This window comes from Chanodichthys erythropterus, chromosome 4, assembly GCF_024489055.1.
Source record: "Chanodichthys erythropterus isolate Z2021 chromosome 4, ASM2448905v1, whole genome shotgun sequence".
Classification (NCBI taxonomy): domain Eukaryota; kingdom Metazoa; phylum Chordata; class Actinopteri; order Cypriniformes; family Xenocyprididae; genus Chanodichthys; species Chanodichthys erythropterus.
Genome location: NC_090224.1, coordinates 882,019 through 907,953, shown reverse-complemented (window position 1 = coordinate 907,953; position 25,935 = coordinate 882,019). Strand labels below are relative to the sequence as shown.

At 34.8% G+C, this 25,935-nt stretch overlaps 1 protein-coding gene across 2 annotated transcripts in view; it reads left to right on the top strand.

Annotated features, from left to right (window-relative positions):
- rngtt (RNA guanylyltransferase and 5'-phosphatase) overlaps positions 1-25,935 on the top strand; it is a 152,893-nt gene that overhangs the window by 43,620 nt on the left and 83,338 nt on the right. For both annotated transcript variants that reach the window (XM_067383569.1, XM_067383570.1), the window contains 2 exons: positions 4,658-4,793; positions 11,939-12,010. In XM_067383569.1, the coding sequence (XP_067239670.1) occupies positions 4,658-4,793; positions 11,939-12,010 (208 nt within the window). The remainder of the gene's footprint in view (positions 1-4,657; positions 4,794-11,938; positions 12,011-25,935) is intronic.

Sequence of the window (25,935 nt, the reverse complement as noted above, 5' to 3'; positions counted from 1 at the left end):
TCACAATTGTAAGTTTATATGTTGGAATTCTGACTTTTTATCTCGCGATTCTGACTTTTCTCACCACTGCAAGTTTATATCTTGAAATTCTGTCTTAATTTCTCAGAATTGTGAGATATAAACTCGCAATTGTGAGTTAAGTCCAGTTCTGAAGAAAAAAAAAATGACTGACTCAGTGACAGAAACAAGCTTCCAGAGATACTAATGATAATATCTCCAAAACCATTTTTTTCTACCTCTTTTTGGCATGTGTGCATACACTGACAGCATTTGAGAGAAGACAATTCTATTTACTGAATTCTAGAGTGTTCCCATTCAGTTGGTACTCTTGGGATTACTACATGACTGGGAGAATGCATTCTTGCATAATTCCCTGAAGCACCTTCATTCACACATATTAAAGGCCAATAGCGCATAATGATGTGGACAGATGTGCTGAATATAAATTTGATGTAATGTAATCTTCACCTCCTCACTGCACTCTGAGAACACCATCCTGCCACATTCACAAGACAAGCACTGTGCTTAACGGTAGTGGCAGTTATCTTGTTACAGCCAAAAGTCAAAAAGATGTTTCTTAGATTTGTTTTGCTGATTTAATTACTTATTTAATGAAAGGGTTTCTACCTTATTTGATATCTTGCTTTTTGATATGTGAAAAGGATACTCGTGAGCGCAAACCAGTGTGTCTGGGAATTGTCCACACCAGGATGGCTCTTTTGACTTTCCATAAGCACATTGTCAACAGCTCTGTTGCTTGTCTCTAAAGGCCCTGATATACTAATGGCAAAGATCTTTTTCTTTCTTCACTTAGGAGTCAAATGTAGTTTGAAATACCTGAGTGTTAGTGAACGTCCCAATGCCGTCCTTGCTGCTGATAGCAACATTTATATGAACATGTAAAATGTGGCTTCCCTCTCAATAATAAAATTAAAAACACAACAAAAATTACAGCGGTGAGGAAACCGCAGTAAAGAAAACATCTGATTATAGCAATGTGGTTATGTTTGCACAAGCTCTGCAGTTCAGTCATGGAACTCTAACCGAGCGCTGATTGGTTCTTTCTACGCCGTGGCATCAGCCAATCAGAAGTAATTCCATATCCACTCAACCATATATATCGTAACCTAGCCTGCAATCGACAAGCTGCGCAATGTGAAGTGCTGTTATCCCTCCTCCTCCCCAGCACCACCTGTAGAGATCTGCTACTGGGTTCTACTATTCTTGCAGCAGCCTTTTTCTTGTTATTTTATTTGACTAAGCTGATCAATTGTATTTGCTTAGCAGCAACAGAAGCAGCAGCGTAGCAGATCTCGTATGCCAAAATCAAGCCATGTATACTTCATACCCCATGCCAATAAATGCTGGTGGAATTTAATCCACTCCGAGAGTTGTCATGATTGAAATTGCTTTAAAACAAGCAGCTTTAAATGTAAAATTACAAATTCAATTTCTACTATAAAGCCACTCTGTGTGTTCTTGTTTTTATTCCCGGACGTTTGACCTCGACAGACTGAACAGAAAAAATGAACTGAAGAAGATTTCCACCTCAAAGAAGGCAAAGCCTTAGAGCCACACCTGCCTATTGCATAATCATTTACAAGACTTTGGCAAGCTGGTTTAAACTTCAAACACTCTTCATTTTGGCTTGATTTTGTTTGAAATGACATCACACCAGTTCATTCTTTCATTTCAGGACCTTTAAGCTGTGAAATTTGATGAGTTGTTTCTTAGTAATGCATAATTCAAGCAAGATCCCCTTCCTTCTGCCTGTGCTGATCTGAACGCAGCTCTGTCTGACACATGTGCAGGCACAGGGAAGTGGGGTGATCATATAGAAGTTGATGAGAACATGTAACGTTAAAGGTGGGGCAAGTACATTATCAAAAACACTGTTGGACATTGTTGATTTTTGAAATCAACCCAAACAAACCCACCCCTCTCTTTATTGCTCCGCCTCCAAAACTCACCTTTCAATCCTAACCACCCTGCTCTGAGTTGGTCTCAAACCCTGGCCCATTCGCTGCTGGCAGGCGAGACGAGTACACTGTCAAAAACACTGCTAATCACCGCATTCTCTAGCGGTCGTCAGTGCGCAGTAGTTTACTGTTTACTGTTGCACAACTCTCACTAGCTGGTCTCTGTTACACAAGCAATGCGAGAGTTGATTTCTGTTTATCACAGCTGACGCGCAACAAAATGCTTCATGAAAAATAAAGCGCAGATGATGAATGAACAACAAGGAAGCACAAAAAAAATCAATGTACAGTACACAAGAGTAAATACAAACAAGTGTAGAGCACAGCGGCTCCAGACAATCATTGACACTCAAAACCCAGTGTTACTCACATCTGAAGCGGAATCAAAGCTGCCTCTACATCTGTTTTCAGGCCTTCCCGCTTAGCTCTCTCCAGTGCTGGAAAGCTTTTCTAATATTAACACAGGTCCTAAAGTGCTTGCCCAGTCATAAACCTTAATTCCAGTGATATTCTTTTGAGTTTTTTTGTATTGTCTCATCCCTCTTTCTGCAGTTTTTTTTTTATCTTAATTATTTATTTATTTTTTATAAAATCTCCATCTTGCTCGTTCTGTCTCCTTGACCGTCATACGCCCCCTAATGCTGATGGGTTACGCGTTTGTTGTTGGTGTCGGCCCGACTAACCTTTAATGTACCAGTAAGTGCACAGACTTTGATATATATGACAACTCTGAATGCTGGCGATGACCTCCCAACACTGATTTGGAAAGCCTAACCAAAGCCAAATGTATTCAGCTGCTGCTTTTCAACTGCTGCCAGCCTGTCAGGAAACCAGATACCACCTAAAGGTATATTTGGTGGCTATTTCAGCCTGACATGAGGGTTTCCATCGCCTGAGGCCAACTGACTCGGCATTCGTTTTCTTAAAGGTGCATGTGGTCTTTTGGTGTGGTTACATTTTCCATTTACAGTGAATTTTCAGTCACAATGGAGTCGTTTCAATAGGAATCCAAGCAATTGGAAATTTTGCTTGGGCGAAAGATATTCCAATGCAGATTTCGCCTCCTGTTCAGGTTGGTCTTGTGAATTTGCCGCATTGACCGATAAAAGCTACTTGGTTTGAACGTGACTTTAGTGTGAGCTGTGGTTCATACATCCCTACACTATTGACAACAGACAAAGGACCCTTTTTGCCACAAAATTTTGTTAATGTTACTGCACTTTTACACCTGTTACTAAGTCAGTAGTTCTGTCATGGTATGGTTTTATTGCACAAACCTTTTCACTGACCACATTGGCTTCATCCAAGCAGCTCGTCAATCCATCTTTCATGTGTTCAGTTTGCTCCAGATGGATATTAAATTATTTTGATGCAGCTTATATCCTTAAACTTATGCCCCTCTCTTTTGAGCAGGATCTCTTTTTGCTTTGTATTCTGGTTTTAGAGATTATCGTCTTACCGTTATCATCTATGCTGAAAAAATGTCTGAAAAGAACACCCCCTGAAGTGATTGCTAAAGTTCACTAGACTAAATCTCACCTGGCTCTTTTTCTCATTGTTCAATTATATCTATTATGACAAGTATTTGTCTTAATTTTTCTGATGGAAGTGAAGCATATAAAGCAAGGCATTGTTGTTAATCATTGCAGCTCATCAATTCCTGCTGTTTCAGTGCTACCGGGATGTGCGTTCTCAATCAGTGCTTTTCTTTTCAGCTGCTAATTTCTGCTCATAAACAGAGAACAGCTGCTAAATTTGTCCAGTCTTGTTCTTTCTTATGTTGTAGCCACAAAATCTTCCAGCTGCTGTTTCTTGATCCTCTACCATTTTCCTTGTTCCATTCAGATTCTTATTAAACATCAAATCCTTCTTTGTTTGTTACTGTTAGGGTAGCAAATGTATTTGGTGGCTCTATGCCAAACCCTTTTGTGTCACCATTAATACAAAGTTCGATTTTTCACTTTTTAACGCTTTGGCCTAGAAACATAATTATCTTTGAAACATCACTCGGCGATATGATCGCCATATTGAGATGTTGAAATGTTTCTGTGCTTCTTACAAACCTTCTGCAGTTTTTACCAAAATTAGTAGTACCGTCACAGAGAAACCGTCACAGTTTTCCAAATTCACGCCCAAGGACAACAATAACAGAAAACATTCTATCGTAATGAAACTTGGTAGGTGTCATTGGTCTGATAGGTATGCATGATATATAGAAAAATGTCATGATATGGCTTAGTATGATTATCAAATTGCAAAGGCTGTGAATAAATTAAACATATGCACTGCAGGTTTCAGAGTGAAGAGAGGCACTGGGTTCATTTACATGTAAACACCAGGTTAATTATATTTAACTAAAACTAAAACCATAAAACAACATTTTTGTTACTTATATTTCAGCCAATTTTTTAAGGAAGGGCTCAAATAACAAAAAATATAAAAATTAATTGAAAAAATTATACAGAAATATATATATATATTTTTTTTAAGTCATAAAAATTACAAAAACAGAACAAAATTACTTTAAACTTTACATAAAATTAAAATGAACACAAATTTTAAAAATCAAAACTGAAAATATTAAATAAATTCTAAATAAATAACACTGGTGTGCACATGTAAAGTAAGTTACTAAAAGTTGGTCAGCAATTCTGACTTTGTCTCTTGTGTTTTTACAGGTACATGATGTTGATCGATGGAAAAAACGAAGTCTTTATGATTGACAGAGACAACTCTGTCTTTCACATAGCCAACCTGGAGTTTCCTTTCCGGAAGGATCTTCGCGTCCACCTTTCCAACACGCTTTTGGATGGGGTGAGTTATTGCAATGTTTGAAAGCCTTTTAATCCATTTAGGAAGAGAGGATCTACTCTATTCCTATACTTAATGGATGTCCACGGGTTTGGCTTACATGAGATGGTCAAAAATAAGCCAGTGTTGTGAGCTAATTCTTTAAATGTTAAAGAGGATTTTGCTCTCAAAGCATTTATTACCTCACTCAAAACATCATGCACTACACTGGAGAAATAGCAAGGATGGGTTTCATATTTAAAAGTTCAATTGAGTGTTGATCAAGGTTCGACTCGTAATTTTAGTTGTTGCACTACTTAATTTTAAACTATAACTTGTGATTTAAAAAAAATGCAATTCATTTGGACTACCATGATACTCTGCCATGAGTAGCGCATGTTAAGCAACAAAACAAACTTAGTTTTCTACTGACGCTATACAGAGAAATAGTGTTAGTTTACTGGGTAGGGTTGCACCAGCTGTTTGTTGTAACAATTCAGTATAGGGAACACACATTCACTATTAACTATGACTTTTCCCTCAAGAAACTCCTAATTTACTGCTTATTACTAGTTAGTAAGGTAGTTGTTAAAGGGATAGTTCACCCAAAAATGAAAATTTGATGTTTATGTGCTTACCCCCAGCGCATCCAAGATGTAGGTGACTTTTTTTTCTTCAGTTGAACGCAAATTATGATTTTTAACTGCAACCGCTGCCGTCTGTCTGTCAAATAATAGCAGTGATTGGGAACTTGAAAATTAAGAGTCAAAAAAACTTCCATAGACAAATCCAAATTAAACCAGTATTTATATAATTTTTTACCTCTTATACACCACTATGTCCAACTTCATTCAACTTCCGGTTAGTGAGGTCTGATCGCGCTCTGACAACGGAAGTGATGTCTCGCGCTCATTGAAGTATATGGGCGAGACATCACTTCCGTCATCACAACGCGTTTTTTGACCTCACTAACAGGAAGCTGAACGAAGTTGGACATAGTGGTGTATTAGAGGTAAAAATTATATAAATAATGTTCGGTTTCTCGCACAAACCGATCGTTTCGTGTCTTAGGACATTAATGTGTCGTCACGAGCTGCAGGTTTTAATTTTGATTTGTCTAAGCAAGGTTTATTCACTCTTATAGTTGAAGTTTCCATCTACTGCTATTATTTGACTGACAGACGGCAGCGGTTGCAGTTAAAAATCATAATTTGCGTTCGACTGAAGAAAAAAAGTCACCTACATCTTGGATGCACTGGGGGTAAGCAGATAAACATCAAATTTTCATTTTTGGGTGAACTATCCCTTTAATTTAGACATTGAATGTAGAATAAGGTCATGCAGAATAAAGCATTAATATGTGCTTAATAATTACTATTAAACAGCCAATATTCTAGTAATATGCATGCTAATAAGCAACTAGTTAAAAGACCCTAAAATAAAGTGTTACCCTGTTCGTAAGTTCTTACACTGGAACGTAAAGTCCACACTCGGGGCTTAGTAACTAATAAGTAGTTTGTAACTAACAACCAAGGAAGAACAGATTTAGTAGATTTTCCTTAAAGTAATGCGTAGTCACATACTGTAATATGACGTTTACCTTCATTGATCCTATAGCAGCCTTTAAATTTGTAAACAAATGGTGTTGAAGCGCCGTTAATTTCAGTTTACCCTGTTAAGTTTGATTCTAACTTCTTTTGCCTCACGTCACTAACAGTAAAAAGTTTCCATTGAAATGCAATACTTAATTTATTAAATAACGTAAATGTAAATGACATTCAGAAACTTTATTTGAAATTAGTAAAGAGCACTGAATAAATACTGATTTAAAAAAAAAAAAAAAAACATGAGAAATGACATTTATTTATTATGACTGATTTTATTTGACATGCACAACGGATCGTTGCACACAATGGCATGCTGTTTAGATCAGTTTAGTTTTGAAGAGCCGCAAGTCATTTATTGGCATAATGTTCTCTCTCTTAAAATGTAAGGGAGTGTAAATGTCAACATTATCATATATGTCTAAAGGATTGAAGTCTTTCGGGTAAAACAAGAGCTTATTGATGCAGTTCAGTCAGTCTGCTATTTTATTCCAATCATTACTCCTGATCGGAGGCTTTCCTAAGTATTTAGTTTATACGCAGTTATGTTTCAAATAAGTTTAGCTTGTGCAACTGACCCCAGGACTGATACACATAATTCACAAGCCATGAAAGATACTTCTTGTATCAATTAATAGAGCAAACTAAAAGACAAAAGAAAACATAAAGTGTACTATATGATGAGTACGAGGCATGGTTCACAGACTAATCAATGTCACCATGTCCATTTGACCCTTGCCCTGCATGCTTCCACCCAGTGAGGGAGTGCAGTAACACTCATCTGTCAGCACTCCTGAGTGTGTGCTCCTCTTCGTCTCATTTCCGTGCATACAAAACGTGTCCTCTAATGTATCAGCAATCCATCTCACCACTGAGATGAGTCTCTTAATCCAGCTTTTTAATAATGTATGTTCATTTTTATTTATTATAAATAAATAAATATATCTGTGGCCTGCCACCACACCTTCTTTGTCTGTCTTTGCTCAGTCTGTCAATTTTAGATTTAGTATCCAATTAAATTAAATTAAAACCAGGATTAAAATGAGGGTTTAATGTAAACCTGTTTTTAATTATAAGATAAATCATGATTTAATCTTAGTGTAAGATCAGTCCTTTTTGGTGCAACCCACCCTAAGAGTAGTATGGCAGTGTATTTATGCCAAAACATTGATTTAATCATGAAATTACTTTAGATGTTGAAAAGAAATTACTTTAAATGTTGAAGATCCAGAGGTCTGAGAACACGAGTGAAAAAATGTAATGCCCAACAGCGAATGTTTTGGCAAACTATTTTAGTAGAAATGATTGTCTCTTTGATGCATCATGGGTATTTGCTTAAAGAAATCTTAACAGCGATTTCACAAGCGTGATGTGTCTTAACAGCAATGGTTTGTTCACACCAAGATGGAAATTAATATCTAATAGACTGAATAAATAACAAACTGATGCTGATGATAGGTTGCGTGCAGTGTCTGCTGCCTTAGCAAATCATGCAACATTACTGCTGTTCTTGACAATGTACCTTTTGTAAAAGTGTGCACTTACTAGCATATATAGACACAGACTGTGCATAGAGATTGATTTAAGACTCTCCAACTGTCTTTGATACAAAAACATACCATGTAAGAGTTCTTCCACACAATTGCAAATGTGACATTTATTTTATGCAACAGTTCAACAAACAAAAAGGTAATATTAAGTGATGTCCTCTTTAAACACAGTATTGTCACTATTGTTAGCTATATTTTGAAATGAAATAATAGTTCCAATGAAAGCCACAGCAGTACTGCAACATGTAGCGGTGTTTCTTGAATGAATCTGCAGCTTACAATGAATCTTTAGAGTCAATGATTTAATCACCCATTCATAAATACAGCCGCTTGTTTCATTACTGAATGAATGAATGAATGAACGACTTGATGACTCGCTAATTAAGACAGTGACTTGCCGCCACCTATGGGCAGTTTATTGTAATATTTTAAAGTATCTCTTCATTCATTTCATATTTCTCTATTGAACATTTTTTTTATTTAAAACTATCTCATAACATACGGATGCACGATATATCGGCCCCATATCGATAGCAGCCAATAAATGGTTATTTTTAATGGTTATCAATCCGATAAGAAAATTAGACCCATATATTAAGACTGATAGATAATGGATTATTTCCTTCAGCTGAGACATTTGAGATGTGCACTGTTTGCCATGGTTTTGAATTGCTTGATGCAGTTAAGTGCAACATTTGCTGCACAAATTTGTCACATAGGCTACATAAAATTATAACGAGAACACAACTGTAAAAGAATGTTGTAATGCTGTAAGATCAAAAACATTGATAGTTAATGTTAGTTAATAAAATATTTGTGTTCATGTTAGTTCACAGTGCATTAACTAATGTTAACAGATACAACTTGGGATCTTAAATGTTAAGATTAACATTAAGATTAATAAATCCTGTAGAAGTATTGTTCTTTCATTGTTCATTTTAACGAATGCTAACAAAATTAAACCTTATTGTAAAGTGTTGAAATTTTTTTTTATAAAGAAAGTTGACCATAGGAGTGTAAAATTTAATTTTAAAAGTTAAGGAATCTTACACTGGTTCAAACTAGGCTACTGTATTGTGTATGTTTGAAGTGTTTGGGACATGGCTTTTTTCGGTGAACCGTTTGCTTTTATAATCAGGCTCTCAAAGTATATTAAAATTTGGATTTAGATTTATCTGCTAATAGGTAGTTTAGGGAGTTTTTTATTGGCGCTAAAATGTAAAGAATTAGCGGTTATCAGCATCTGCCAAAATTTTCATATCGGTGTATCCCTATCATAACAGTATTTAATCCATTGTAATTGCATTCATGCCACCTCTGAGCAGCATTAAACTGTTTGTAAATACATCTAGAGGCAACTTGTGCCACTGCAGTGCAAATATGGCTTGTGTTGATAATGATTTAATTTGATTGAAATTGATTTTGTTTCATTTATTGCTTTATTTATTATATTAATAATTAAATTAGTGGAATTTTAAGAATTTGATATAAAACATGACATTTAACCCTCAATGGTACAGTGTAGCCTCCAGGCAACATGGTCTATTTTAGTTTGTTTTTAAGGCGATACACCCCAGAGTAAAAAAAATAACTAATAGATATCACCATACTACACCAGGTGATTGATTAAAAATTGCAAACATTTTTTGTATTGCAAGTTTTCTAAAATGTAATGTTTAAATATGTGAATGAGGAGTTATCTAATTAAATATGCGCTAATTTGCATAAAATTCTAGAACTGAATATTGGATGTCAGGTTCACAGTTCTCGTTTAATTTTTTGGACATATTAAATTCAAAGGTTTTTACAGAGGGAATTTTGGATATCTCTTTTTATCACTCTATAAATCAGAAAATACTATCAACAGCCAGAAAAAAATATGTATTTTCACAATTTTTTTAGGAATAAAATGTTGTATAAAATCAGGCAAATTATATATCAACAAATCCCTCTGTAAAAACCTTCAGAACATAGATAGGAATAAAACTGTAAAGTTTGGTGTATATAAGTTCTGCTGAAGTGGAGATTTCTGACTCAGAGCAGGAGAAAAAACTCATTTTGAGAAAAGGGCCTTTAAAGATATTTACTGTAATTGATATCTATAGATACAAATAGATAAAGTGCTATCAAATATACACTTAAAAGTGTATTTTGGATGTTTTCATTCCACAAGTCTGAAAAAACACTTTATGAAAAGCCAAAAAGTGCAAAATCTCAAAATTGACAAGTGCCTGAAAAAAGTGTTTTTGCCTGTAGTGTCTCCTGTTAATAAAATAAGGCACCAATTGATTGATCAAACATACAAAAGTGCAAAAAAGACCAAAACATGACCAACAGGGGTCCATTTTGTGTCCTGTTTTAGCACATGTGCACGTCACATGGCTTCATATTTTCTCCAATGAAAAGTGCTTTTTTTACTTGTTTGTATCCATTTAATAACCCACAAAAATATGAGTCACTGTCAAGTAAATAAGTATTTTTAAGAACTTTACATTATATATCATCAAATGTTTTAGAGAAAATAACAAAAAACTGTGTGTTGCCTCAAGGCAACATTGTACCATAATGGAATCGCATAAGGTCATAATAGGTTTGAATACAAATGTATTATGTTTGTAAGGAAAAGAGTTAGAATTATCTAAATATGTTGGCATTTTCACATGATTTTGTAATGCACTTATAAGAATAGTAATTCACATACTATATCTGCAATAATTATGATCTGCACATTTTCTATACCACTTAAAAAGCTATAAAACACAGGTAGCACTGGCAGGTGATGAGGGTGATGATGAGGAGTTAATGAGGGGTCATACTGTGATGAGGAAGATGAAATCATAGTGACAGTCTGTCAGAGAGAGAGAGTGAGGTTGAGAAAGAAGATGGAGATGAGGATGAAGATGGATATGATAACTTGATATAATAACATAATAATATGATGTTTTTTTTAATACTTGTGTTCCCCTATGGTACAGTGTTGCCTGAGGGCAACAGCTGGATATAAAATGTTACTTCTTATTAAATATGAAACTTTTAATACATTAAACTGGATAAATTTGTTTGTTCAAGTGTCTAGTTAAATAAATTGTTTTTCAATAAATATATTTCTTTTTTTACATGAAAATGCCAAATGTTTGAATTTTTCTATTGTGGTACAATGTTGCCTTGAAGCAACAAACTTTTTTTTTTTTTTTTTCTTTAAATTAAACATTTATGAAAGTGTTTATTGATATTGTTAAAGTGTCCAATTTTAAGCAGGAAAAACAACACAAATAATTTTTTCCTTATTGATATCATATTGTGTACCATTTAGGGTTGGAATCAATTTAATCAATTTATATAAATTTATCAATCAATATCAGTTTAAGGAGGAAAATATTGTCCCTTCACAGAAGTTAAATGTAAAATGCCTCAGGCTTTTAATTAAGAATTACTATTGGCAATAACCCTAATGCAAAATCGCACTCTTAAGTTTGGGAACCACAGCTCTGATAGATACCCAAACACACCTTCATCTGCTCTGCTGTGTGACTGACAGTAGGAGTGCAGAAGCAACTTCATCATTCTCATTTCACCATTAAAATTTCTGCAGCATGAAACTATGTTCTCTTATATGAAGTGATCCCATGCTTCAGAATATGTGTTTTTCACCAGTGTAAAGGTCACTGATCTACATTGCGGTGTTGACTTGTTTCATAATTTATTATTATTCATTACTCTCTTTCTTTGCTTTGTTTAACCTTTTGAAAATCCTAAATATTTTAATTTACAGGTTTAATGAAAAACAGCAGATTTCAATGATCTCAGACATTTGGACCTCACATATTAACCTAACAATACTTTGATTTGTGCCTGTGTTTGATCTTTCAAGCTAAATATCTTAATTTCGAGGTTTTTTTTTTGTTTTTTTTTCTCTCTTCAAAATCACATTGTTACCCCATGTTGATTTTTATTGGCTGGTTTTTATGGGCGGTATATCTGCATTTCTTATCGTCCTAATCTTTTTTTTTTGCAGGAGATGATTATTGACAAAGTGAACGGTCAGCCCGTCCCACGCTATCTCATCTACGACATCATTAAATTTAACGTGAGTGCCTTTCAGCTACAATAACAAAAACACACTCCTATTTGTTCTTTATTTAATTAATAATTACTAATTACTGTTGGCAGTTGCCCTAATGCAAATTACAGTGAGCAAATGCATTACAGTGAGCAAAAACAGGGGTGTCTCACCCAGCTATTACATTTGGCATAATTTACTATCCATCATGCCTCTCCAAACCTGTATGACTATCTTTTGTGAAACACAAAAGGAAAGGTTCAGATCAGATACCGTATTTTTAGCACCATAAAAATATTATATCAGTAAAAAAAATTATATCATTATATCAATATTATATAAGTATCAGAAAAGTAGTTCATATGGCTACTATACTTTCCCTTCATTGCTGCTCTCTGATTAAATTATGATTGTATGGCTTCAGAATACTTGGAATATATTAATGTTATTTTGTCTAAGTTGCCATCCATGTGCTACATAAATATTCTTCAAAATTTCTTTTTGTGTTTATGCACAGAAGATAGAAAGTCATATAGGTCAAGAAACGGCATATGCAGCCCATTTTACTTCTATAATGTGACATTTCCTCATGAAATGGAATATTTATCCAAAAACTGCTTGGTGGCAACAAGCAAAAAGGAAATCAATTGAAGTAAGTTTGATTTGTAAAACAATTTTCAAAGCACATTGTTTCAGAGGAGCTTTAAGGTAAGGTTGATTTTCTGAAAATGTTTTTTCTCCCTAAAGCAAAATGATTTTTCTCCTGAAGCTGTGTAGAGTTGATATATTATTACATTTTTTTCTCTCTCTCTCTGTGAAATAGCATGCAGTGTTAAAACATTCACAATAAGACCAGGAATGTGTATTAGGACAGAAAATAAGGTCCGTTTTGATTTCATATTGATTGGATGCCAATAAATTGTGTAGTTCAATTCATTTTATGTCATAATTCACATTCATCTTAGTTTTGGGAGGGAATAGGTATATCTTAGAATGTTCTTGCACCATTTTTTTGCTCCTCGCAGGGCAGTATAAATCAAATAAATCCAGGCAATCATCTGCTACATGGTGTGCATTTGAGACAGGACGCTTGGATTTGTCTTGCTTGGTTACCATACCGAAAGGAACATTTTTCCAAAAATGCAATGCTAATCCGTCATGTTTAAGATTGATGCCAAAGGAAACCAGTGTGTAAATATAGATGGCACATTAATTAAGCTTGTCCAGTGACGCTTTGGAAGACTAATATTCAATTCAGTTATAGTGCTCATGTACTGTATACACTAAGCATGTGTCATCAACTATATTTATTGCATTTTTATTTAAAATATGAGTACATTAAAGACTAATACAGATATGTCTCTTGAAATATAATTTTGTCGAGCACTGCTGGAGTTCTCATTTACAAACAGCATGCAGGACATTCTTGAGTTTATTTAGCTTCTCTCTGCATTGATAACGCTGGCCATCGTTCTTTGTAGATAGGTTTAGATTATTAACTCTTAGTACTCCCATGCAACAGAGAAAGCTGACTTTGTGAAATTCCATTTAAGGGTTTTTGAGTTTCAAATATTAAAAATGGTTTATGGTTATTTGTCCATAAATACAACCATTCAAACCTTTGGGGTTGGTAAGATTTTTTTTTAATCTTTTTGAAAAAAAAGTTATTCTCACCAATTCCGCAGATCAAAAATGCAATAAAAACTACGGGTGGGAATCACAATACAATATTTTCACAATTCTTCAGCTACAATATGATATTATTGTGGGGGTTTTTTTCAACTGCAAATGTCCTCAAAGGAAAACTTTATCTGTATGTGTTTTTATCTAATAAGATAAAGTTCTAAGTCTGTTAATTTCACATCATCAAATCCATCTCATTCGTCCCTTCTTTGATTTAACATTTCCCTTCCTTGTATTTCAGACATATTTTTTTTTTATATAAATGACAGTTGTTAAATAAAATGTTTGAACACTTAATTTAGTGTTGAATTAAGCAGTTTTATAAATAACAACTTACTTAAACCCTAATAAACAAGTCAAAGGTGACACTGTACTCTGTCTTTTCAGTTATGAAATGTGTGCTGAATCATATTTATGTTATTTTAGGAAGATGTGTACATTTGCCAATAACAGAAACTTAAAGCTTGAAAACTTGAATGCTAGATGGTGCTATGGGTTTTTTTGTTTTGTTTTTATTTTATACTATGGGGTTATTTTAGAAATGGCCTTCACAGCACAAGACACAAGTTTTATTTCGAAAGAGTATATAACCTGTCACCTACCGTATGTAGCAGTGATGTAACAGGTGAGCTGTCAGGTAATGATGATGCAGCCTGTTGTATTCTTCTTCACCCTCTCATAACATTAGACACAATTTACTGTTGCTGCTGTCTGTCCTGTCATTTGTGTTGTATTATGAACAAGTGTGCTGGCAGTGTAGATATGGCATTATGAAGATGGCATTTTTTATTGTAACCACGAACAAAGGTTTTGTGCCATCACAGCGCACAGCTGGCTTGCAATGCCGATGCAGGTTTACAGCATTTGCGTGTCAAATTAACATGTTTATTTAGCTTTCACCGAGCAATTCTTGTTCATAAATATGTGAGAATGATCTCTTTTACACACACAAAATGTTTACCCCCAACCCCCCCCCTTAGTAAAAACATTAGTATGGTCAAATAAAGCCATTAAGAGGCCAAGCACAACAGAGGCAGAATGAGGAGCTAAGCAGGTATGGCAGGGAGCATCAGAGTATGGTCATGATTTAACATATAATGTTTCAGTGCAATAGGCAGTAGTGTTGCCAAGATATTGCATAAACCCTATGCGGCAGCCTATGTGGAGCTGACGGCTCAAAATCAATTTTGAGCATGAGTTATATGAAAATGGTATCACAAAGATTTTGTCAGCATGGGCTGATGATGGTCTGTGTCAAATGTGGTGAAGATCAAATGAAACCATCTAAGCTCAAAGTGGTGGACAGACAAAATGGTCAATTGTTGCAACACCATACTCACGGCTTAAGCACACTCGAAGCTGCATGCTCACACAAAGACAAGAAGATACATGAGTGTCAGGGCTCTGTCACAAAACCAAGAAAAAACAGATCGAAGTGACAGGACCATAAAAAAAAAAAAAAAAAAAAAGTGTTAAAGGTGCCCTAGAACCAGTTTTTACAAGATGTAATATAAGTCTAAGGTGTCCCCTGAATGTGTCTGTGAAGTTTCAGCTCAAAATACCCCATAGATTTTTTTTTATTAATTTTTTTAACTGCCTATTTTGAAGCATCATTGACTATGCACCGATTAAGCGTGTGCGGCCCCTTTAAATCCTCCCGCTCCCTGCCCCTCGAGCTCTCGACTATTATACAGTGCATTTACAAAGTTCACACAGCTAATATAACCCTCAAATGGATCTTTACCAAATGTTCGTCATGCATACTGCATGAGTTTGAGACTGTGCTCTGTGGCTAACGGCTAATTCTACACTGTTGGAGAGATTTATAAAGAATGAAGTTGTGTTTATGAATTATACAGACTGCAAGTGTTTAAAAATGAAAATAGCGACGTCTCTCTTGTCGCCGTGAATACAGTAAGAAACGATGGTAACTTTAACCACATTTAACAGTACATTAGCAACATGCTAATGAAACATTTATAAAGATAATTTACAAATATCACTAAAAATATCATTATATCATGGATCATGTCAGTTATTATTGCTCCATATGTCCCAAGATTCCGCACTCAAACTTGCCGTCATCAAGCTATGCCTTTGTTTTGAATAGACCGATAGGGACCTCTATCGGACAGAAAATATTACATATTGCACCTTTAAGTGTGTCCCCAGCTTGAGAATGAAGACCGCACATTATCCTAGCAACTACAGAGCAATGCTTTTGTGTTCGGAATTCAGTAGCAATGTGGTGGCTTTGGCAAGGTCAAGGTAAATGTTTCTTGTAAAATATAAAAATATTGTTGAATGATACGGCTTTTGAAGCGAATAGTCCCTGTAGTGTGAAGAGTTAAGCTTGTCTTCATGGACATGTGGCATATGGTATGAAAACAAAGGATTGTCACTTTACACTTTCCTTGGCCAACACCTCCTGTCGGTCCTATGAATCCCCCTGCTGTGTTCTGGCCTGTTGAAGGTCTGCTTCTCTTGTGTTTCCCTGTTGGGCCTGGCAGGCAATACCTTACCCCTGCTTACTCATGAATCAGTGTTTCCAAAAATATAGTTCTATCTTGCTTTGCTTTTTTCTTTCTTTCTTTCTTTTTTTTTTTTTTTTTTTTAGGGATATTGGATTTTAAAGGTGCCCTAGAATCAAAAATTGAATTTACCTTGGCATAGTTGAATAACAAGAGTACATGGAAAAGACATACATTGAGTTTGAAATTCCATTGCTTCCTCCTTCTTGTGTAAATCTAATTTGTTTAAAAGACCTCAGAAGAACAGGCGAATCTCAACAAAACACAGACTGTTACGTAACAGTCGGGATCATTAATATGTACGCCCCCAATATTTGCATATGCCAGCTCATGTTCAAGGCATTACAGAAGCCAGTATTAACGTCTGGATGTGCACAGCTGAATCATCAGACTAGGTAAGCAAGCAAGAACAATAGCGAAAAATGGCAGATGGAGCAATAATAACTGGCATGATCCATGATATCATGATATTTTTAGTGATATTTGTAAATTGTCTTTCTAAATGTTTCGTTAGCATGTTGCTAATGTACTGTTAAATGTGGTTAAAGTTACCATCGTTTATTACTGTATTCACGGAGACAAGAGCCGTCGCTATTTTCATTTTTAAACACTTGCAGTCTGTATAATGCACAAACACAACTTCATTCTTTATAAATCTCTCCAACAGTGTGTAATGTTGTTCTAGGGCACCTTTAATATATTATTTGTTCTCACACATCATCTTGATAGTCTTGTAATATTCCAGGTCGCTTTGACAGAACATTTATGTACAGATTTAACTTCTATTAAATGTCTCTGTGATTCCCTTTTTAAAACTTAGTGAGCTGCCTCTCTAGATAGCATTTTAAGGAAATACAATCATGCGACACAAAGCCTGTTCTAAAAGTTAAGCAACATAATTATGCTGTTTTCTGAGCAGGGCTGTTTTCTCTGAGGAAATAAAGGAAGCAGTGGAGGCTCAGGAAAATTCAAATGAGAAAATAATTGACATTACAAAAAAACAAATTTGAAAAATAAGAGATCATACAGTGTGTAAAGTAGTCATTTTTTCAACAGCAGATAAAGTTGCAGAGGAAATCAGCATCTCGTTTTCCTCTCTCAAGCTCATTTTTTCTCGAGAAGTTACTTAAGACGAAGCGACGCCTTTACTCTTCCAATGATTGGCTGTTTGCCCTATCATTGTGTCAGTGGAGTGGCAGCCTTGATCATGTTTGCTAATGGCCTAAGAGTCTTCAAAGAATCCTAAAAAAAAAATTATCAGTTTTCACAAAAATATGAAGCAGCACAACTGTTTTCAACCTTGATAATGATCAGAAATATTTCCTGTGCAGCAAATCAGCATATTAGAATGATATCTGAAGGATCATGTGACACTGACTGGAGTAATGATGCTGAAAAATCAGCTTTGATCACAGGAATAAATATTTTACAATATATTAAATAATAATAATTAAAAAAAAAAAAAAAAAAAAAAAAAAAAACACTTTACAATGAGGTTCATTTGTTAGTTAATAACTAACATGAACTAACCATGAACAATATTGTATATTTGTTAATGTATTTGTTAATTTTTGTTAACGTTAGTTAATAAAAAACACAGCTGTTAATTGTTTGGTAATGTTAACAAGTCTTGATTTTAATAACATATAAGTAAATGATGAAATTAACATTAACAAAGATTAATAAATGCTATAGAAGTGCAGTTCATTATTGGTGCATGTTAACTAATGTAGTTAATGTTAACTAATGAACCTTATTGTTACCCAGTTATTTTAAATTACAATTTTATTTTACAATATTACTGTTTTGCTGTATTTTTGAACAAATGGACAATTAAAAATCTTTTTAAAAAATCTTAACCTTTGAATATAGTGTATGTATCAATCATATATTGTACTAGGAAGGGCCTTCATAAGTCAAAGTGATATGATAGTGTTCTTATTTCTTTCTCTCTTTTTTTAGCCTTTTGATCTTTTTATTAAATATTACAATGTTGAAGCGACAGAAGACATACAGTAGGGGGTGGGTTGAGAAATGACACAGGTTTCAAAGTTGAATCATCTGCACATTATGCAGTGCATCAGACATGTGCGCTACCACAATAATAAAGATAGCTTTTAAATTTACACAGGTTTATAGCATATAGCATATTGTCCTATATAAATACATAGGCTTCATTCACACATGATGATTCGCACTGTTGCATTTAAAAAAACATGAAACACATGGCAGTTTAATGGTCTGGAGATGCACTTTTTTTAAAAGTTCAACTTCTTTTAACTTGATACAGCATTCTAAAAATGTAGAGATGCTGCAAAAGATGTGAGACAAGCGTAACAGTGAAAGCCGTGTGTCTAGTGCATGTTTACCTGGAAAACAATGGAAAAACAGTGTATTGAAAAAAAAAATGTGTTCTGTGTGAATGGCTCAGGAGTCTGGATCAATGATTTCCGTTTTCTGTAGTTGCATTTAATTGTTTAACAATACAGCCAAATACATTATTAATGATTAAAATGATTATTCATGTTTAAAATACATTTATAACCCAATCTTTCCCTGTTATGGCAAAGCAGCCATAGGAGCCATTACTCCAGTCTCTTAAGAAAACATTGTATCATCTCACCCTTAAAATATGCTAATTTGATGCTGTGGTGCTTAATATTAGAACAGTTGAGCATGGTTGTGCATCTCAAGAGGTGGATTTTTATTTATTTATTTATTTATTTATTTTTGGAAGAAGAAGAGCAGAATTTATTTGAAATAGTCATTTGTAATCAGTCTCTGATTTTAATCTATTCAATGCAACCCTGATGAAAAAAAAAAAAAAAAAACAATTTTAGGTATTCTAAACTTTTACAGTAGAATAAATGGAAAATATTGAAATGGAAAAAATAAGTTTTCTGTTTACCAAAAACAAAAACTTCATGGATAGTGTTACATTTTACAGCTCTTGAAAGCCATTTGTTCATCTTAGTACAAGTAAAGATTTTTGCACTTTCTAATGAATTTTATGGATTTTCTGGCCGGGTAAAAATAAAAATACTGTTGCACTGGGTCACTGTGGGAGATGATTTAAGCTTCTAATATATATCTCTGATTGCTGTTGCCGGTGTCTCTGTCACACAGATAATTCCAGACCCCAACAGTGGTGGTTCTAGACCACAGTAACTGGGGGGAGGGGCCAATTATGCTTTTAGGGCACTCACATTAACATTTATTCTGAAATATATTTTCATGATTTTTTGGAAGTCATTTTACTATGTGTGATTCTGCAATCTCTGCATATAAGCTAAAATGATTTCAAGTTCATTTTTTTTTGTTTGTTTGACAAGTAATCTTAGTAGTTTGTAGTGTGATAATGAGCGGTGATGAAAACACACTTTTAACATTTAGGCACTTTTCCGCATCTGTAAATTTGACATATATCAAAACAAATTGATAAAAATATCCACTCTATGATCTTACAAATAGGCCTAACACAAATCAACAAAAATTAAATTATTGTAAAATTATTATTTACAGTTGTGGTCAAAAGTTTACATACGCCCTGCAGAATTGAATTCAATTCACATTTATTTGTATAACACTTTTCACAATAAATATAGTTTCAAAGCAGCTTTATAGAAAATGCATGTCAACATTACAATTTAGAGTAATTAGTTATCAGAGGTAACTGTGTCCAAGTTATGTAATTTCAGAAGTGTACATATACAAATCACACAGTTGGCTAACAATGTATTAATTTAAACAATGTAATAATTTAAGGCAGAAGCAATGAGTGCATTGAAGTGATGAATACATGTTAACAAATGATTAGGATATATAGCAAAATTTGAAATGGTGCATGTTGATCCACACAGTTTGCGTCATCTGAAGTCCTCACAGGGGCTGGAGTTATCTCTTCACAGGTTTTGAGAAGAATCTGCAAAAATGTTAATAATTTTAACAAAATAAGAGGGATCATAAAAATTGCATGTTCTTTGCCCTGATTAAGGTATTTCACAAAACAGATGCTTAGGGTCCACAAGACAAGCTTATAGCTCAATTAAAAATAAATGTAAAAAATGCTTCTTCAAAAGTTAACATGCTTGATTGTTAATACAGCATCTTGTCTCCTGGATGTTATTTATTTATTTATTCATTTATTTATTTATTTATTTATTTATTTATTTTTAGCATAGTTGTTCATGAGTCCCTTTGTTTGTCCTAAGCAGTTACACTGCTCACTGTTCTTCAGAAAAATCCTCCACATTCTTCAACCCTTTTCAACATTAGCTATGTTTCTAGCCAAAGTTGCGAATTTAACTTAGCCACAAAATTGGACTATCGCATAAAACATTTGCAAATAAAGCAGCGTTTCCAGCATTGTTCAAGAGAACAAAATTGTCACTTCCTGGGAACAAAATATCTGTTATAAAATTGGAAGTTGCTGCAATCAGGGAAGCCTCTGTGGCTCTTTTTTCCTACATCTTAAATGACTTGTGTGTCAGAGTGGCAGATGAAACACAATAAACGCTGTCATGTTGTCTTGCATTTGGATGCTGGTTTTTGGGATTAACAAACACCAGCACTTCTTGGAGGGAATTAAACCAAATCATTCTGATGACTGTCACCATTCTGTTTAGTTTTGTTCATGGACTTTCAGTTTGTTTTCATTTGACACATTTCTTTGTTCAGTTTCCCACCACTCATCTGTCTCCTTGGTGACCATCATTATTAGTTCTTATGCATCAGCTGTGTTTGATTAATTATCCTTGTTTGTACACTCTACATAAGTCATGCCTTCACAGTCACAGTTTGTCCGGTCTCAGTTATACTATGTGTTTGCACTGCCTGCCTGCCTATTTTGGATTATCATTATATAACTTTGCCTTGTGGAACTTTATTCATCTGCCTTTGTCTGTATTCCTGCAGACATTCCTGCAGACTTTGGCTTGGGAATTTCAGAATGATCAAACCAATATTTTGAGATGCTGTGCGATGTGATTGGTCCAATGGTTAGTCCAGTTATCCAATCGCATCCACTGTTGAGGCAAAATCACTTTAGGTTTTTTGTTGCACATAGATGGATTTATTCAGTAAATGTGTTTGTGCATATGTCGTCTTATCAGATAAAAAAGCACATGTGCTACACATGATCTTTTGTATTTATTGAAGTCTAGAATATGATGCTTTAATTACTGATATTGTGGGACAACAAATAGGAATTTAGTACATTCTTTCACCAGAGGCATTTTGCATAAACATACAAAACTGGTAATTGGGTAATATTAATCAAGCAACTTTGGCCATAAAAAGAAAAAAGTCACTTTTTAGCTTTAAAAAAAAAAGGTCTGAAATTGGACATTAACACAAAGTTTGGCCTAAAAATGAAACCGCACATTTATTTACAGGCCTGAGCTGTCAAATGAAATTTCTGGTAACACTTTATTTTAGGGTCTTTTAACTAGTTGCTTATTAGCATGCATATTACTAGAATATTGGCTATTTATTAGTACTTATTAAGCACATATTAAAGCCTTATTCTGCATGACCTTACATTATTAATGCTACACAATACCTAAACTTAAAAACGACCTTACTAACTATTAATAAACAGTAAATTAGAAGTTTTTCTAGGGAAAAGTCATAGTTAATAGTTTATATGTGTTCCCTACACTGAAGTGTTACCAAATTTCTAGTATTTTTTTTTTTTTTTTTTTTCTTGGACCTTTCCATATTGACATTGCTGCCAGCTATTCATAGATGCTTTGGAAAAATGTATTGATTTCGAATGAAAAGAATGAATATGTGCGTATTGTGTGAGTGATGAATGACTATATATAATTTATTTGACATTTTTCTATAAATCACCTTGCAGGCTGGACTGGACTGCTTTAGCAGTGTTGTTGTACTCGAGACCGGACTTGACCCTTTTCTGGTCTCTGTGTTGACTCAGACTCAACCCACTTTTGGTCTCCGTTTGGAATCAGACTAAACCCTCTTCTGGTCTCAGTCTAGACTCAGAATCGTCCCTCTTCTGGTCTGTCTCTTGGCTCATGCTCAACCCTGTTCGGGGTCTTGGTCTGGACTCGGACTAGAATGAGCTGGTCTTGACTACAGCCAGACCCTTAACTTTCAGCATAAAATCTACATTCTTTTTTTCTGAGAACCACCCAGGCAGGAATCTCAGTGACATGTACAGATGGTACTCAACCTTTGTAGCATTTAAATAGTGATAGTGGAGATTTTAAATTTAAAACTTTTTAAATCACATTCACATAACCAAATTTAGTGATCAAAAGTCTTTGTAAGCATTTGTTGTTTATGTAATAGAGGCCAGCTGTGCAAGTAAAGCCTCACTCCCCTGGCCTCAAAAGGTATAGGCTGTAATCTATATCCTTGTTAACGCGCCTGTCTCCCATTCAGAAAACGCCAGTTCGAATTCCGTGGGGAGAGTAAGTCTTGATGTCTTTCAAATAAATAAAATGTGTTTCAGAACTGCAGGATACACACATCTCTCAGCATTATTAAAATCTATGTTTGTTTGAGACCTGAACCTGTGTGAACCTGCTGATCAGCTCTCATACCACTGGACTATGAATTAACTTTCCTCGAAAAGCTCTTTTTCCAGCACCAGTGTATCTGCTCACACAAGAGAGAAGCGCTCTTCATTTCTCTAACTTAACAGTACTAAAATAATCAGTGGCATCATGCACCTAAAGTTTTTAAAGGGTGACAGTTCTGGCAGTGACTGTGAGATATGATTGTGTGTATTTTTGTTTATTATAGTGCAAGGGGGCCGTGTTCAAATCCTGATCTATAGCCTAGCCCTACCTATTTGTTTTTAACTCGACTGCAAGTGATCATGCTGTATTTTGTGGAAAACAGCAGAAATTTTGATAATAGCAGTTTGTGTTTTATTAGGGAAAACCCCTCATAAAAATAATTATCATTTATAATAAAACTAAACTTAAATTTTTGTTGTGATTCACAAATTAATTCTGAATTATGAACCAAAGCGCATTTATACATTAATAACTTTTTTACTGATGTTAATATTCTGAATTTAAACCATCAGTTTTGGACATTGCAAGTCTGAACTGTACCTTATCTTTGCGTTTAGAAGTGAATTTTGTAAATCAGGTGTTGTTCTCTGTTGTCATTCAGAAATGTGTCACATCTGCTATACAGAATCTCTAGATTGGCCGATTTGTAAATGTCATCTTCACAGAAGGCTGACATGTAAGTGGATATATAATACATATCTCATTAAATAACAAAATTCTTAGGCTGTATTGGCTAATTAATTTTTCCCCCCAAACTTGTACATGCAAAACTTATGTACAAATCAGCTTCAAAACAAAATATGTATTCCTAATTTTACATCAAATCATGTAGGGAAAACACACTTTATATGCAAACCTGTAATAATTAATAAGTTAAACTGTCCCCATGCTGTTTGTTTATTTGAAATTGTTTCTTCATTTTACAAATCATAGAACTAATTAATAAAAATTAGTAGTAACGAATTAATAAACATTTTAACTAATAGGCTACAAAGGAACGATTTAATAAAGTGATCAACAATTTCTTAATTCATGGACACTGTATTTTTCTGCAACTTATGCGTAGGGCTCTGTGTTGTACAGCAATAGATGTGTCAAAAAGGAAAGATAACAAATATGCACGACCTTTTGTAATACATCAGTAAATTATTAAATATAGTTTAAAACATTTTATTTAAAAATTTGGTCATATTAAGCATTTATATGATGAATAAGATTAAATGTTATAATTTATAATTACTTTATCTTCATTTACAAGTAGGCTACAAGTATTCAACAATTTCAACCTGACAGAGCAATGTTGCAAACCGTCTCTTTGCCCCACCTGGTGGTGATTTTGTGAAAAAGTGTCACATATGTCTGGGTTGTATTTAACGCTGCGGCGGTAATAGGCATTTTGGTTGACTACCTACTGTAACACGACCAACCACAGTGCACACTTTGTCATTTAGGGATAGATTAATCTGACATTAATCAAACTGCAATAGCAGCCTGGTGTACCGTAATGACACAGCTCTTCAAAAACTGTTGTGCAGACAACACCAAAGAAATGAGTTATTAAATAAGTGTAGACTTGTTAAAGTAACTGATTATTTCACAGGCACACATTTTAAAAAGCAAAGCATAGAGTACAATGCTCATGGATATCTAATGTGCTGGTTACTGAGCACCTCAACCAAGATCCAGTGTCATGAATATTGCTAACTATCACATCCAGTGACTATTTCTATTTCTCATAGTAAGAAAACAGTAACTTGGAAACACTCTTTCCCTGTAAACTGATTATGTGCAGTCAGATTTGTGTTTTGGACTGGACTACAATCTTTCAACACATCCACCATCTTAAATTGAGATGCATTTTATTAGACAGCTAGCGAGGCAGAGACATAGCATCCGCTTTGGCCGTGTTTTGCCATCTGGCATCTAATCTTGTAAAGCTTAGCAATGCTTTCGTTTGTGGTGTTCAAACACAACCTCTTTGCCTAATAACCTCTTTGATAAGCGATGGGCTTTAGAAGAAGAATCTGAGGAAAAAGCTGATTTGGGAGGCAAATTTAAGATTTCTGAAAATAGTAGTGGGGTCTCTAGTGGTAAGTGTATTTAATGCATCAATGGTCAGCACACACTAAATGCACCAAGGCTCCCAGGGGCCCAAGTGGTCAGCTTGCACTGTGGGGGCCCTGATGTTCTGCTTTATTTGGCAGTCTCTGGCTTTTAGAGGCCCCCAGCAATACTGAATGAACAGCACTTTTTAAAATACCTTTGTATTGTCTTTGTGATGCAGGCTCAAGGCGTCCTACCAGTTCTTACATTCTGTTCTTGTAGTGATGATTTGTGGCCTCTGGGATGTAGAAGAAATGAAAGCTAATAGTCCTGTCTTTTATTTTTGTTATTACACTACAGGATGGATTGTACCTGCTGTTAGCGTTATTTTCAGGCACTGTTGGAGTTGTTTTAGCTCCTGGTTCACTGAAGGAAATATGCAAATGAAGTAATAGTGCAAACACGCCTATGATATTAACATAATTCCTCTTAAACTGGGTTGTGGAGGATGCAGCAGGCTAACATGGCAGACAGTTTGATGTTTCTGTGAGGCTTTGAGTTCTTCTATACTCAGATGTATTGAAGAAGGTCAGTGAGATCATGTGTGGATGATCCCAATATATGGTTTGCCGCAAAATGCTACTCTGTTAGGTTTTCTCTGCTATGTCAGAACTGTAGTTGTTTGTGATTATATGTCAAGGTTCTTCAAATCCACTCCAGGAGGGACTACACTGCAAAGTTTAGTTCCAACCCTTATCAAACACACCTGAACAAGCTAGTCTGACTCTTCTGAGTTACTAGAAAATTGCAGGTAAGTGAGTTTGATCGTGGTTTAAGCTAAACTCTGCAGGACAGTGGCCCTCCAGGGCTGGATTTGTGGAAACCTGGTATATGCGTTTGTTTGGCTCTGCAAAGCTATCAGATAATGTGAAACCTGCTTTAACTGTTGTTGACTGCTGTGTACAACTAATAAAATGGATTGATTATTTCAATGGATTGATTATTTACTTGGTTTTCAATCCTGGTCCTGGAGACCAGCTGCTCTGAGCATTTTGATGTATCTCTTATCTGGTACACTAGCTGCATCTCAATTCAGAGGCTGCATCCTTCAAAGGCCTTATTCGAATGCCAATTGCATCACAGCACA